Consider the following 14,951-nt stretch of genomic DNA (forward strand, 5'->3'; position numbering starts at 1 on the left):
AAGATGCAGGGATGGAAGCCATGACAGACAGACAGACAGACAGATAGATGAGGGAAACAGAGATAGGGATCTTGAGAGAGCCGAGATGACAGGACAGGCTGACTGGGGGAGAGGAAGGAATCCAAACGAGAGCTGAGGCAGGAAGCGGGGACGAGGAGGAAGGAGAGAAGCAGGAGTTGGGGGACAGAACTCTCGCTAAGAGGACGGGGTTGCGCCTCCGGCTCCAACAGCCAGTGTCCAGGAGATACAGGGCTCAGGACAGAGGATGTGGAGCAGGGTCCCACGAGTGTAGAGCACAGGACACTCTGCAGGAAAACGGACCGGCTTCCTGCACGTCACTGGCCCGTCACTGGCCATGGAGGAAAGGAGAGGAGGCCAGCGAACTCACAGGGTCAGCGACCCAACGCCGGGGCCCTTGACTGGGTTCTGCTCTGAAGGAATAACTAAGGAAACACATTTACATAGAACCGGGACCAGGGAGCGGGCTCTGGCTGGAGTCGTTTTAAAGGTGGGGCCGGTGTGCTATGGCTGTGATGGGAAAAAGGAACACATTCTGTCCTTTAAAAGGGTAGACTCTGAGGCTGGGGGCAGGGTGGGGCCGTACCAGTAGTTGGGGGCAGAGAAGACAGTGACACAGCGGCCGCTGTGTGCCACCTCGTAGCCCTCGGCCTTGACCTCGTGGCTGCGGATGATATAGTCCAGGCAGTTCTCCTCCAGGAAGGCCTTGGTGACATCAGGCCCGAACTGGCAGCTCACGCCCCGCTTGCTGACTGAGCGTCCGTTCTGCAATGGTGGGACATAGGAGCTCAGATTGTCCCCACAGCCTGTCACACCTGCTAGCCCAGCCCACCCTCCTGGATGCTCACCTGTGGCTGCGGGTCAGACCAGAGCAGGTCGCACATGGGACCTGTGGGGACCGGAGTGGGCATCAGAATACACCAGGGGTGCCCACCGTCCCACTTTCGCAGGCCCTGTCCACCACCCGTGGGGATGCACTTGGGGCCCGAGAGCCAGGGTTCTGAACCGACTGGTGACAGCAGCTGGTCCCCTCTCACCCCCTCAATCTTCATTACCCGGCATCTGGAGTGGGGTTCATCCCAACTCAGACCCAGGCCCTGTCCTGCTCAAAGCCCCTGTGGCCACTCCCACCACCCTAATAATAAAGACTACATTCCTCACTGGCCCCCAGAACACTCACCGTCACCTGGTTCCTTAAGCACGTCTCAAATCAACCTCTCTGAGCCACCCCAAGACCCCCACGTGCTGAGAAGCCCTCTGCACACGCCCATAACGCCTTCCCACCACACTCAGTGTCGGCTCAGACCTCCCCATCACCCACCAGCACGTGACCCTCCACCCATCCTCCACAGCCTGTCCACGGCGGCGCGTCAGCAGTCAAGCACAACTGAGCACATGGGCACAACGTGAGCGTGTGGCCAGGTGGGATTGCAAGCTGAGGTCTGAGCCCAGGAGGACCTGTGTGGGGGACCTGGGCTGCCCACCCGGCCCCACCCACTCACCTGAGTCAGGGGGCTGCCGATTCCGCTCGATCTTCCGAATATCATCCAGGGTGACGCCATCTTCGCTGAACAAGCCCCCATGCATGATCTGTACGGGGGGGGGTGCCATGACTGGGGAGTCAGCTGCGCCCCAAGCCCTGACCCTCTCCCCAGGTGCCTCCATCCCTGGTCCCTCTGCAGGAGGTGGTGGGAAGGGCCCCCCGCCCCCCCCGCTGCCGTCCGCACCAGCACTTTGCCATTGATGCACTGGGCCAATGGGAGCCACTCGAAGACCTCGCTGAAGAGCTCATACATCTGCGCTGTGTACTTGGCCTTCACCTCGCCCTCAAAGCCGTAGATCTGGTTCATGTTGTCCGTCTCATGGTTGCCTGGCCGACAGCGGAACAGAAGGGCAGCTCAGCCTGCAGGCCCCCAAGGCATCCTCAGTGTCCCCAAGACAAGCCTGGGCCCAAGTCCAGGGACTTCCTGCACCAGCTCAAGCCCCTCACACCATCTTTGGGGCCGTTTTCTGGACCGTTGGGAAGTCACTTCCCGTCACAGGCACTGGGTCCGAGGTCTGTACCAGCCGGCTCCTCCACCATGCTGAGCGGGGAGCATGTCCTGTGGCCGCAGTACCCGCCCTCAGGAAGGACCAGGGGTGCTGCTGGGCTGGCAGACCCAGCGGGTCTTGGGGAAAACATCTGCTGAGAGCCTGCAGTCAGGGCTCAGCCTGGATGGCACAAGTCCTCACAATGCTGTCCCCAGTGGGTGTGTCCCAACACCACACCTGACTGGAGTTGCCATGTGAATTCGGTGGGCCTGAAGTACATGCACTGGCCCTGTCCCATGGATCCTTGGCTTCCAGGGTACTACGCTCTTCTGGGTCCCCCATTCCTCACTGCATCACCCCCACTTCCTGAGGAGTTCATCCTATTCTTAAGGCTTCAGATACTACGGAATGTGGAAGGATCCAAACTTTACAGCATTCCCCCAAACCTCTCTTCTAACGTGAACCCCCAAACCCTCCTGAGCGCTCAAGAGCTTTGGAACACATCTCTCCTGGCCCACAGCCTGCATCTCTGTCTTCCTCCTCTCAGTCTATGCAGACCAGGAGCACCCTTGATCCCCATTTCTCACACACCCAAACCCAATCCACCTGCAAACACTTTAGCACTATCTTCAGAAAAGCTCAGGTCTGACCAGGCCCCAAGCAGCCGTGGTACCTCCCGCCTGGCTGGTCACATGGGCCTCCTCTGATGCCCTGGCCTGTTGTTCCAGTGGCTAGAGCTCTATTCATTCTGTTCCCCACCCCACCCGCTTCCCAGGGCTGCACCCTCACTCTGCAGAGGGGTCACCCCATCCACCTCAGATCCTTTGTATGTGCAGCTCTCTCTACCAGCAAAGGGTCCTGAGGGGCCCAAATGGTAGGCATTCAGCTGCTAATTTAAAGGTAGACAGTTCAAATCCACACAGCGGTGCTTTGGAAGAAGGACCTGGTATATCTTCTGCCACGAAAACCCCACAGGGTAGTTTTAGTCTACCACGTGGGTTCCCATGAGTTGCCACCGGGTTCGGTTTTGGTTTTTCGGCCTGCTGGGCTCTTTCCTGGGTACCCGCCTCGATCAGGTCTTTGTGCACCCTGCAAGGTCCTGTGGGGCCTTCCTGGACCACCATGAATAAAACTGCAGCCCCCACACTCCCCACTTTCTCCACCGTCCAGCCCACCTGTATCTCATGCCTGTGGCCTGCCACCCCTCACCAGCCTGGGAGCCCCATGAGGCGTTTTGTCCTCCGCACACATTGAAACCAACAGGCCGACGGAGTCTACCCAGGGGAGCCCCAGCAGTAAGGTTTGGCATTCTTCCAAAAGCAGCCATTTGGAAACCCACAGTTCTACTCTGAGACACAAGGGGGAACCATGAGCTGGAACCCACTTTTTCTTGCCTCCCTTTCACACTAGCTTTGTGTAATGGTCGTCTTGACTTCCCCAAATGATCAGGAGCCTGTTCCAAACCCTTGTGCACATTAGACAAAAGGCATCTCTTCAAGACCCCCAAATGCCCACCTGTTGGGAACCACTTTCGCGGGAAAGGGGGAGTGCTGCCCCTCACTGCTGCCTCCAGCAGCCCACAGCCTGCCTCCACCCCTTCCCAGAAGTAGAAACAGAGGCTCTGAGGGGAAGCAAGTACCTGCTCACCCCCCAACCCCAGAAACCACTGTCTTCCGGCTCACCTCGAAGCAGGTGAAAGTGATCTGGATACAGGAGCTTAAAGCCAAAAAGGGTGAGGATCACTTCTACGGAGAAGGAACCTCGGTCCACAAAGTCACCATTAAATATCTGCCCCGCTAAGGAAAACAACAAGTGAAACGTGGGGAGCAGAGACAGTTGCAGCAGCGGCCTGGTCCCAGCCTCCTGTCAGAATTGGGATAGCAGAAGGGCGCAGGCGCCCAGCTTCCACGACTCTCCCACCACGTGGCCTGTGGAGACATGCTGAGGTGGTGACCTGGCTGTTTCCAGGTTGGCTCACCAAGCACTGAGGCCAGAGCCACAGGGGGGACAGGACCCAGGCCCTCCCACCCAGCCCCGTAGCCCTACACAAATACCACACTGTTAACCCAGGTGTAGATAGGCAGTGCCAGGTGCTGTGCATTTGTGGTCTGGTAGCCCATTGTACAGATGAGGAAAAGTAAGGCCCAGAGAGACTAAGCCGCCTGTCCAAGGCCATAAAGCACTTGAGGACTGGCCTGCATGCTGGTCAGCCATTCCACCCACATCATGGTGTCTGATGCGAGGGGTGTGGTAGAACGGAAAAGGGTCTGCTCGTCTGAAAAAGGATACGTAGGGGTTGATCTCAGAGGGTAAACCGTTGAGTTCAAATATATTGAGGAGGTCATAGAACTGGCCATGGGTGTCCCCGCACACTGTAATCTTCTCTGTCTGGAAGAAAAGAGGCCACGGGAGAGGGAGGGGCCCAGAGAGAGACGTGGGGAGGGGGCAGAGCAGGGACGGAGGGGCCAAGAGGTTTACGGCCGACCCAGAAAGAAAGATGATGAGGACAGAGGCCGAGGCAGGTCAGGAGAGAGAGCAGGAAAAAAGGCACAGTGGGGTGGGGAAAGACGGGAGGGAGGGAAGAGCACACCAAGACAGGTGAATCCGTGAGGTCTTGGGCTCCCTGGCTCACCCCCACCCGCCAGGGAGTCCCACCGCCCGTCCCGCTAAGCGCCCCTTGGCACGCACCTCCTTGAGCGTGGTCTCCACCAGCGTGCTCAGCTTTGCCAGAACTTCTTTAACCTGCACCAGGATCTGGAAGGCAGGGCACGTGTGAGTGGGTCTGCTGGGAGGGCCTTGGGCTAGAGGCGGAACAGGGGGAACCAGACGGTGGGTGGTCCTAAGCTGAGTTCTGAAGGTAGCATTTAAACAAGGGGATTTCTGCATATGAAAGGAGTCCTGGTGTGGTGCTGTGGGATAAAGCACTGGACCACAAGGTCGGAGGTTCAAACTCACCAACCATTCCTTGGAAACCTTATACAGGGTCACTATGAGTCAGAGGAGACTCGAAGGCACTAAACAACAACACATGAAAATCTAATGCTGCTGGTGTGTGCCACAGAATTGACTCCAACTCACAGCTACCCCATGTGATGAGTAGAACCGCTCATAGGGTTTCCCAGGCTGTCCTCTTTACTGGAGCAGAATGCTAGGTCTGTTCTCCCAGGAGCCACTGGGTGGGTTTGAACTGCTAACATACTGGTGTGTAGCCAAGCGCTTAACTGTTTGTGCCACCAGGACTTGCTCCCAGAGTCCTGGTCTCTCTTAAAATCATCACCATCGAGAGGAAATGCATGGATGGATGCAGATTATGAAGCATCTGATATAAAACAACTGGCCGATCCCTGTCAATGCCAATGGCATGAATGACTCTCCCAAAAAAGGCTGCCAGCCTCTTCTGAATCAAGCAAGACAAAGACAGAATCACGGGCAGTATTTGATCCTTCAACGGAGTCTAGATTATAAAAACAACACACACACACACACACACAACCAAACAGCTGGAAAGGATGCTTTAAGGACAACTGGGGGAAAATCAGAAAATCCCTCTGAAAAAACAGATAGTATATTTTAGATGCTGAGAGGGCCTTGAGGATGTCGTATGTATTTGCCAACATTTCCAGATTTCACGGCCTGTGGCCTGCCTGCAGTCCGCATGCACACGGTCCTCACGCCAATGCTCTGTTCCTGAGGTGAAAAGCTGAATGGAATGTCCTGTCTCCTCTGCTCGCCCTCCCTCTCCTATCCCGGTCACCATGGACACAATGGAGCCTGCAGAGTTTAGAGAAGTCCATGATCTTTTCATCCCATTTCTCTACAGACTTGTTGAAGCCTCCTCGCAGATGGTGCTAAGGTGCCCCATGTGTGCAGGGCAGGACCGAGCCGAGGTTCTCCAAGGGTATGGCCTTCCAGAAGTCCCATCACCAGGCCTATCTTCTAAGGTGTCCCAGGTGGGTGGGAACCACCAAGTTTTTGACTAGTAGTCAAACACTTAATTCTTTGCGCCACCTAGGACTTCTTATGAGAGTGTGCAGTGTATAGATGTTGTTGTTAAGTGCTGTCAAGTTGGTTCTGACCCATAGTGACCTTGTATAGGGTTTCCAAGGAACAGCTGGTGAGCCTGCTGAGACCAGAAGAACTAGATGGTGCCCAGCTACCACCACCAACTGCTCTGAAGGGGGCGGCATTAGAAGGTCCCAGACAGAGTAGGAGAAAATGTACAAAACTCGGTATCATTAAAAAACAGAAAAAGGAACAGGCTTCTGGGTCAGATAAGAGACTACGGCCCTGGATCACCCTGCAGGTCCAGAAATGAACTCATTCCCGTGGCTCAATCAGCCAAGCATTAGATAGATGGGCATATGGGGGGACACACACCACAGAATGGTCAACCATTCGACATCAAAAGGGCAACATTTTCCTAACGACACAATGCAGAAGGGCTGGGGCAGAAGGAGACCTAGAGACAACAACCCCATGGAGGAAGTGGGATGAGCGATACTACACCGAGGGGCTTGTAATGAGTATGCAATGAAGTGTACAGTTTGCTGAACGTAAAACTGATGATCTCCAAACCTGCACTCGATTCACAATAGAAAGTTAAAAAACAAAAATAAAAGGTAAGACAAAACACTGAAACACAATGTGCAGAAGTTCCCGGAATCTTGCCACTGCTAAAATACCATGGCCCTAAGCAGGGAAAGTCTGGAATACATTCTGAAAGCATTTTGTGTCTTTGGTGAACAAACTCAACTACAGTGGGATCAAAATTAGTTAGTAAGTGAGGGATCCTAGCCAGAAAAGCAGCGACAACAGAGATGGTGGCAGAGGCGATGGCAGAGAGAGATAGAGCAGCTGAGAGGACTCTGGGCCCATGGACTGAGAAAGGCTGTGTGTCTGTGGGCAGGAGGCTGGCTTGCAAAATGTGTCCTTTGGATGCTTAACTGAATATATATATTTTCAATGTGGTATGTGTACATCAGGAAAAAAAAAAAGGTAATAGCAGAAATACTATTAGCTGATGGTGCATGGAGGGGATTGTAATCATTGCAGTGATTTGCTGAATATAAAACTGATGATCTGCCCAGTAAACCTCTGCTCACTCAATTCACCCTAAAAGCTTTAAAACAAAAACAAACGACCAAAAAACTAGCTAGCTTGACACAGCCCCTAAGGAACAGAAGAAAGGGTGCAACTTTTCTCTACTGTTTTTTTTGTATAAAATGTCCAGTATACCAAAACACAAAAATTGGGAAATACGTGAACAGACAATAAAAGCAGACCCAGAGCTGAAGTTGTAATATTACCAGAGCGTGCTGAAATGAAATCCTTCAATTCTTTGGACAAGCAGTTTGAGAGGTTTCCTCCCTATGCCCTGATGAGTTTCCCTTTGACCTAGGTCTTTGAAGACGTGAACTTGGGGGACGGACACACTTCCAGCTTGTTTTCTACTCCAGAGGATGCTAGTTTTGAGCAGACATTTCCCTGGATAAGCTATAACCTTGTTCTATGCAGCCCACAAGGATTGGTTGACTTGCTATGCAAATTGTTGTTGTTGTTAAGTACCATCGAGTCAGTTCCAACTCATAGGGATCCTGTACAGGGTTTCAGAGAGCGGCTGGTAGGTTTGAACTGCCGACCGTGCAGTCTAAATTGCCCTTTTGATCTAGTGCTCATCGTAGAGCATCACACCAGTGGTTTGACTGAGTGGATTACAAGGATTGGTCAGTTTGGGGTCCAGGTGGGAGGCCCATGCCCTGAAATTGACAAGGCGTTGGTATATAGCAGCTGTCAACCCAACAGAGGCTTCCAAAGGCAAGAAGAGAAGCAAAATGAGGCAGAGAGAGAGGAGGTGCGGAATCTTCTAAAAGAGCTGTGGCACGTGCCAAGGGCTACAACACCGAGGGCAGGGAGAAGCCCAAGGGGCCTTGCAGCAGACTCAGCAGAGATGACAGAAAGCTGCTTCTGGGAAAGCTGTAAGAACTGTACACTACGAGTGGGGTCAATTAGCTGGACCATTTAGCTGGACAGAGGCAGTGTGGGGTTCAACAGATGCCCTGGCTGTGCTGAGAACTGTAACCTTAAAACCAAGAGGGGGCTGACCTGAGAGGAATGAAGAGGGGCCCACAAGGCTGAGAGGCACAGCTGAGAGCAGACTGCCTTCTAGCAGAGCCAAGTGCCTGAGCGAGCTGCCCTGCCCAGAAGGAAGAGATGCGCTCTCCACTTCAGGGGAGCCTCCTAAATCTATGAGCTGCCAGATCCTGATCCCAGCTGTTCTTGGTTGTTGTTGTTAGGCACCATTGAGTCAATTCTGACTCATCGCGACCCTAGGTACGACAGAACGCAACACTGCCCGGTTCTATGCCATCTTCACAACTATTGTCACGTTTGAGCCCACTGCTGCTGCTCTGAGTACTTCCCTAATAAACCACCTAACTGTGAGTCCGCGTGGCCTTCTGTGTGGCCACTGCAACATCTACTGAACCACCTGAAGCCACAGCAGCAAGTGCCATGGGGGGATGGCTGGGGTGAGGAAGGCTGAAAAAGTTGGTTCCTCCTGGGAACCAGCTTGGTGTTGATCCTGATTCCTATCCCTCAGGAATCTAAGCAATTATTTCTGACACCAGATTATACAGAGACTCTAAAATAACTATGATAATTACACTAACAATCTGGTGGAGAAGATGAACATATGTAAGCGCGCCTGTGGAACTCGGGCAGAGTTGCCGCTGCTGTTACGTGCTGTCGAGTTGGATCCTGTATAGGATTTCCAAGGAGCACTTGGTGGGTTTGAACCGCTCACTTTGTGCCTAGCAGTCCAGAACTTATCCTACAGTGCCACATCAGGCAGAGAGAGGAAAACTATGAAAATGAAACCAAATGGAAATTCTATAAAGAAAATCGATGGAGCCGGAAATAAAGCATTTATGTGATGGGATGAACCGCAGCTAGAAAGAATCAATGAGCAAGAAGAAAGTTCAACAGACAGGATCCACACGGAAACACAAAGAAGGAAACCAGTTAAGAGAAAATGAACAGAGACTCTGGATCTACAGGACGGTATTAAATGGTACAAAAAGCATGTAGCTGGATTTGCAGGCGAGACAAAAATGGAAAGAAAAATACAAGAGGAGATACTGATCAAGAACTTTTCAAAACCAATGAAAGCTATTAGCCCACAGATCTAATAAGCTCAGCAAATGCCAAGCAGGATCCACACAAAGAAAACCACGTCATGGAGAATCATTTCTAAATGATTAAAGACTACACAATAACATCGTGAAAACAGAAAGAGAGACAGCATATATTAAAGGAACAAAGAAACAAACAACGGTTGAGCTCTCATCAGAACTAATGGAGACCAGATGATCAAAGAAAAACATATTACAGGGCTGAAGATAAATGACGACTAGAATCCTATTCTCAGTCAAGATACTCGTTTAAAATGAAGACAAACGAAAGGCATTTTCAGGCAGACAAAAGCTTGGCAAATCAAAATCTCCAATAGATCTGTAATTTAAGAAATGCTAACAGAAAAGCCTTCAGGCAGAAGGGACATAATACCAGAGAGCAACTCATATTTGTAAGAAATCCGGAGTATCAGAAAGGATATACATCTGCATGAGTGTAAACTACACGAAAAAAAGAAATACATATAATGTTGTTGGTAAGTGCCATCGAGTCAGCTGACTCATAGCGACCCTATCTATGGTTTCTGAGGAGTGGCTGGTGGGTTTGAACCACTGACCTTGTGGTTTGCAGTCCAGTGCTCATCCTACAGAGCCACATCAGGACTCCATACATATATACCTGTACATAAGTTTCATAGGCTTCCCTGTGGTTCAAACCACCTTGCGATCCAGTGCTTTATTCTACAGGGAGCACCACACCAGGACTCCATTCCTGAAGTTGTTGTTTTGTTGCTAAGGGCCATAGAGTCGAGTCCGACCCATAGTGTCCCTGTAGAGGTTTTCTGAGGAGCGGCTAGTGAGCTTGAACCACCAACCTTGCAGTCCAGCGCATTATCCCACAGCGCCACCCCAGGCTGTCATGAAGTAACATGCCATATATTAATCTATTAAAAGTTGCATGTTGCAATTTCTAGAAATAATTAAGCCCCAAAGAAAACATTTTGAGTGACTATTTTCTCATTTTCTCCAAGGGTATAGGATTGCACAGGAGACAAGTTAATTCATTGCCTACAATGAATGTCTAAGGGCATGAAATTCCCTCAAGAAAACCCATGTTGAGAAGGGCTGCCCTAGAACAATCACTAAAAAACAAAAACCCCCAAGCTCAACATCGCAGTTCAGTCACACTGACTATGTTGTTATTAAGCTACAGCGACCCTGTATAGGACTGCCAAGGAGTGGCTGATGAGCTTGAACCGCCGACCTTGTGGTTCAAACTGACTTTGCAGTCCAGCTGAGTGACCAGCAGCGCCATACCAGGACTCCGTACTGAGTATGTAGGAACCGCTTTTATTCAGCCTCAGACTCATCAAAGGACATCACTTGAAAATGAATCTCAACATACTAGGAGATGTTCATTTTGCCTATTCTTGAACTTCACAGAAATCTTGTACAAGATTACCTTTGTGCCTGGTTTCATTCACTGACTGTCACAGATATACATGCATCTACCTGACAAAGGATCACAGCTAGCACATATGATCATGCCAAACCAATCCCACAGATTCTGACCTTATCTGCTCCTTGGGATTTTGTACACTTTGAATCTTCAAGGGGGCCAGACAGCCTCATCTTTCTCCCACAAAATGGGTTTAAACTGCTGACCTTGCGGTTAGCAGTCCAATGCTTATCCCAGTGCCACCAGAGCTCCCTAGAACAAGTAAAGAATCCCACAAACCGACATAAAACAGAGAACCCAATTTAAAAATGAGTGAACACTTCTTCACCATAGATACATGAACAGTCAACAAGCACATGAGAAAGTTCAACATTAGTTACTGTTGTCGCTAAGTGCCGACCAGTCCGTTACATACAGACCTTGTATAGGGTTTCAAGGCTTGAAATCTTTGCAGGAGCAGAGTCACAGAGTGGCTGCTATGCTAATCCGCGGGCCAGTGCTATGCTAATGGTGCCACAGAGCTCCCAATTCATAATCATTGTGGTTGTTAAGCACCTTTCCTGTACAGCCTTTCTGAGGAGCGGCTGCTGAGTTTGAACTGCCGGCTTATCCTACAGCACCAGCACCACGTCAAGACTAATAAGGAAATGGAAATTAAAATCACAGTAAGAAAAACACCACAATGAGATACCATTTTATTCCCACTAAAATGGACTCCTGGTGTGGTGCTGTAGGATCAGCACTGGACTGTGAACTACAAGGTTGGCAGTTCAAACCCACCGGCTGCTTCTTGGAAACCCTATACAGGGTCGCTATAAGTCAGAACCAACTCATGGGCACTTAACAACAACAAAATGACTAATAAGGCGTTCTGGTGTGGCTATGCGTTGGAACCGACTCCATGGCACTTTACAACAACAACAAAATGACTATAATAGAAAACTGTGACAATAGCAAACGTTGATAAAGTTATGGAGCAACTGGAATTAACTTCTTAATTGTTTCTTATGTGTGAAGTTAAAACACACATCTACCCAGGTGGGGGAGGGTGGTGGTGTGCCGTGGAGTCGGTTCCGACTCATAGAGACTCTGTACAGGGTTTCCGAGGCTGTAAATCTTTTCAGGAGCAGAAAGCACTATCTTTCTCTCGAGGAACAGCTGGTAGTTTTGAACTTCTGAACTTGAGGTTTGCAGTCCGCCTCGCAGTCACTACGCTACCAGAGCTCCTTACCCTATGATCTAGCAATTTTACTCATAGGAATTTATTTATCCATGAGAAATGTTTACAAAAAGACTTGTACAAAGAGCTTGCAGCAGCTTTATTATAAAAGCTAAAAACCGAAAATGTCCATCAGCAAGGGGTTATTGCTCAGGAGTGAAAAAGGATGAACTATTGATACAGCGTGCAACATACATGCATGAACTGCTCATACATTATGTTGAGTGAAAGAAGCCAGGAACAAAAAGAATGTAAATTTTATATGACATTTATGTGAAGTTCAAGAACAGGCAAAATAATTGTATGGTGGTAAAATATTGGAAATGGGCACAAGGGAACTTTTTGGAAGACGGGAATGTTCTGTAACTCGCTTTGGGCAATGATTCTAAGGGTATATAAAACTGTTAAAACTCATCTAGCCAAACACTTAAGATATATGCATTTGACTGTCTATAAACCATAGTTCAATTAAAAACGATCAGAAAATCTGGGTGTGCCTCTTCTCTGGTCCTGATCAGCATGGTCACCATGAACAGCCAACCAGATGAGAACATTACGTAGGTGCCAGCTCCTGCTCTATGCATCTGACATGGATTAAACTCATTCTTTACAGCCACTCTAGGTGGAGATGCTAGGATCATCTTCATTGTTCAGAGGAGGAAACCAAGGCACAGAGAGGTGTATAGCTGCCTGCCCATGGCTACACAACCAGAGAATGGGCCATCTGGGTCCTGGTTCCCTACCTCCTCTCCTACCACTGGCCATGTTCCTTGATGCCACCTGCTTGTCAACCAACCCACAGGTGAGAGCAGCAGACAGCAGATGATCTCACCCAGATGGGACACAGAGCCCAGGTCTCAAGCAGCCCCGACTAACTGTCCCCATGGGGGCTATCAGGGGCAGGATCGGCCACCAAGTCACAATCAATCTGCAGGGACAGCATCCACAGATCTGGGTTCAAATTCACGTAACAATTCTGTCATCTAATTTTTGACCCTGGGCAAGTCATCCTCTGCCCCCCTGCCTCTGTCCCGCACCTGCGAAACAGCAGTACCTGTCCCCTCACCAAACTGCTGAGAACACCTCCATGTGGTGTCTAGCACACCTCACACTCAACAAATGCCAGCGACCGCCACCGTCTTTCTCGTTTCCTTTTGCTATCAGGTAAACTAAGGCTTGGTGCCCAATGTCTCAGAGAGTGCCTGCTCTTGGGGCCGAGTTTAGGCTCTGAGCGCTCTGCTGTCCTGGGGCTACAGGTGTCTGTAGCACTGGACAGGCGCGCCCCCTAATCCCTGACAGGGTTGTTACCTGGTAGGCACACTTCCGGTGCAGCTTCTTCTGATCCTTGTACCACTGCATGAGCTCTTTCATGAAGGTGATTGTCACTTTGCCGTCCTCAAGTTTGGGCCCGCTGTACTCATCCTCGATGGCTGGTGTGAGGAAGAACCAGAGTGAGTGGCACGGCCATCGTGAGGATGTGACACAGGGAGCTGGCTTCCAGGGGCAGGGCAGACAGGCAGTCCTCCTCACTGTCTGCTTCTGAAGCAATGACACCTCGACTGGCTGATGTGGCCCTTCCGATAGCGCCATGAGGGCAGGCACTGCCTGGTTCCCAGCTCCAGCACCTTGCTCAGCGCCCACCATGTAGTAGTGTGCAGTAATCATCTGTGGATAACTGTCACCCACTGAGGACTGCTTAGAGCACCCAGTGGTGAATCCAACCCGGGAGGTCCCAGGGGCTGATGCTATTGCTGGGAACTGGGGCAGGTGGCCCAGAGGCTAGTGAGGAGCTATGGATGGGCTGGTGGGGAGAGGTCAGGGAGATGGTGGGGGCCCAGGCCAGGAGGCGTGTGGACTCACTCATGCTCTCGATGTCCAGTGAGTCCACGACTGAGCGCTTGTGCTCGTCACCTGCAATAGCCCGCTCAAAGGCCTTCTGCTTCACTATCTTGTTGCACTCCTGGTATTTCATTTTGGCATCTTTGTCGTGAGGCTTCACCTTCACCACCTGCAATGGAACGGTAGCAGAGAGGCATCAGTGCCCAGGCCAGTCTCCCCGCGCCCCCGTTCACCTCAGGGGCAGGTGCCTGAGCCCCCCGCCCCGTTTCAGTGCTGCTCGCACAGAGCTGCCGCGAGGATGGAGGGAGTCCATCCACGCAAGCGCTCTTAGTGACTCTCTTAGTGACTCGTGGCGCCGACCACTCTTAAAATAAAAACCACCTGGTCTGAGCACCATGGCGCCGGCTGCCTTACTGGGATCAATGGGAGCCCACCTCCTGGTATTATTATCATTATCACTGCCAAGGGGGTGGGAGTCAGGTCCAAAGTCACAGTTAATAGCCCAGTCTCATCCAAAGGGCCAGCTCGGAGTCCCAGCTTCCTTGTCTAGTACTGTTGGTGGCTGCTGAGTTGAACCCAACCCACAGCGACTTTACACAACAACAAAACGTTGTTGGTCCTGCGCCATCCCACAGAGACCGGGAGTGGGTGGAACTGTTGTGACCCATGGTGTTTCCAGGGGCTGATTCTCAGCAGCAGCCCACTAAGCCTTTCTTCCTAGTCTGCCGGAGTCTGGAAGCTCCACAGAAACCTGGTCAGCGTCATGGCAACATGCCAGCCTCCACTGACAGGTGGGCAGTGCTGGCACGTGAAGAGCCCTGGCTGGGAATCGAACCGGGTCTCCTGTATGGAAGGCAAGATTTCTACTGCCACTACCCTTGTACCTCTTCTATAGCAGGGGTGGGGAACCGTTTCTGCCAAAATTGATAACATCATTTTGCGGGCCATACAAACTTGTTGTTGTTAAGTGCCATCGAGTTGAATCCCAATCATAGCAACCCTGTACAAGGTTTCCAAGGAGCAGCTGGTGAGCTTGAACCACTGATGTTGCAGCTCAAATGACTATGCAGTCTGATGCATTAGCCCACAATGCCACATCAGTACTCCTAGCAACTTAAAAATTTGCCTTCAAGAGTCCTGGTGTGGCACTGTGGGTTAAGGCGTGAGACCGCAAAGTCGTTTGAATCACAAGGTTGGCAGTTCAAGCTCACCAGTCACTCCTTGGAAACCCTATACAGGCTCGTTATGGGTTGGA

General features: G+C 51.0%; 1 protein-coding gene across 2 annotated transcripts in view; it reads right to left on the reverse strand.

The window, feature by feature from the left end:
* Positions 1–14,951, reverse strand: part of PPP5C (protein phosphatase 5, catalytic subunit) — a 29,615-nt gene that overhangs the window by 914 nt on the left and 13,750 nt on the right. Inside the window, exons 3-11 of one of the 2 annotated variants that reach the window (XM_006868251.1) lie at positions 13,718–13,865; positions 13,166–13,287; positions 4,738–4,803; positions 4,339–4,437; positions 3,732–3,837; positions 1,746–1,888; positions 1,521–1,608; positions 867–907; positions 605–783 (exon numbers count right to left, since the gene is read on the reverse strand). In XM_006868251.1, the coding sequence (XP_006868313.1) occupies positions 605–783; positions 867–907; positions 1,521–1,608; positions 1,746–1,888; positions 3,732–3,837; positions 4,339–4,437; positions 4,738–4,803; positions 13,166–13,287; positions 13,718–13,865 (992 nt within the window). The remainder of the gene's footprint in view (positions 1–604; positions 784–866; positions 908–1,520; positions 1,609–1,745; positions 1,889–3,731; positions 3,838–4,338; positions 4,438–4,737; positions 4,804–13,165; positions 13,288–13,717; positions 13,866–14,951) is intronic. The other variant, XM_006868252.1, reaches the window with a different exon arrangement.

Source organism: Chrysochloris asiatica, unplaced genomic scaffold (genome assembly GCF_000296735.1).
Source record: "Chrysochloris asiatica unplaced genomic scaffold, ChrAsi1.0 scaffold00116, whole genome shotgun sequence".
Classification (NCBI taxonomy): Eukaryota; Metazoa; Chordata; class Mammalia; order Afrosoricida; family Chrysochloridae; genus Chrysochloris; species Chrysochloris asiatica.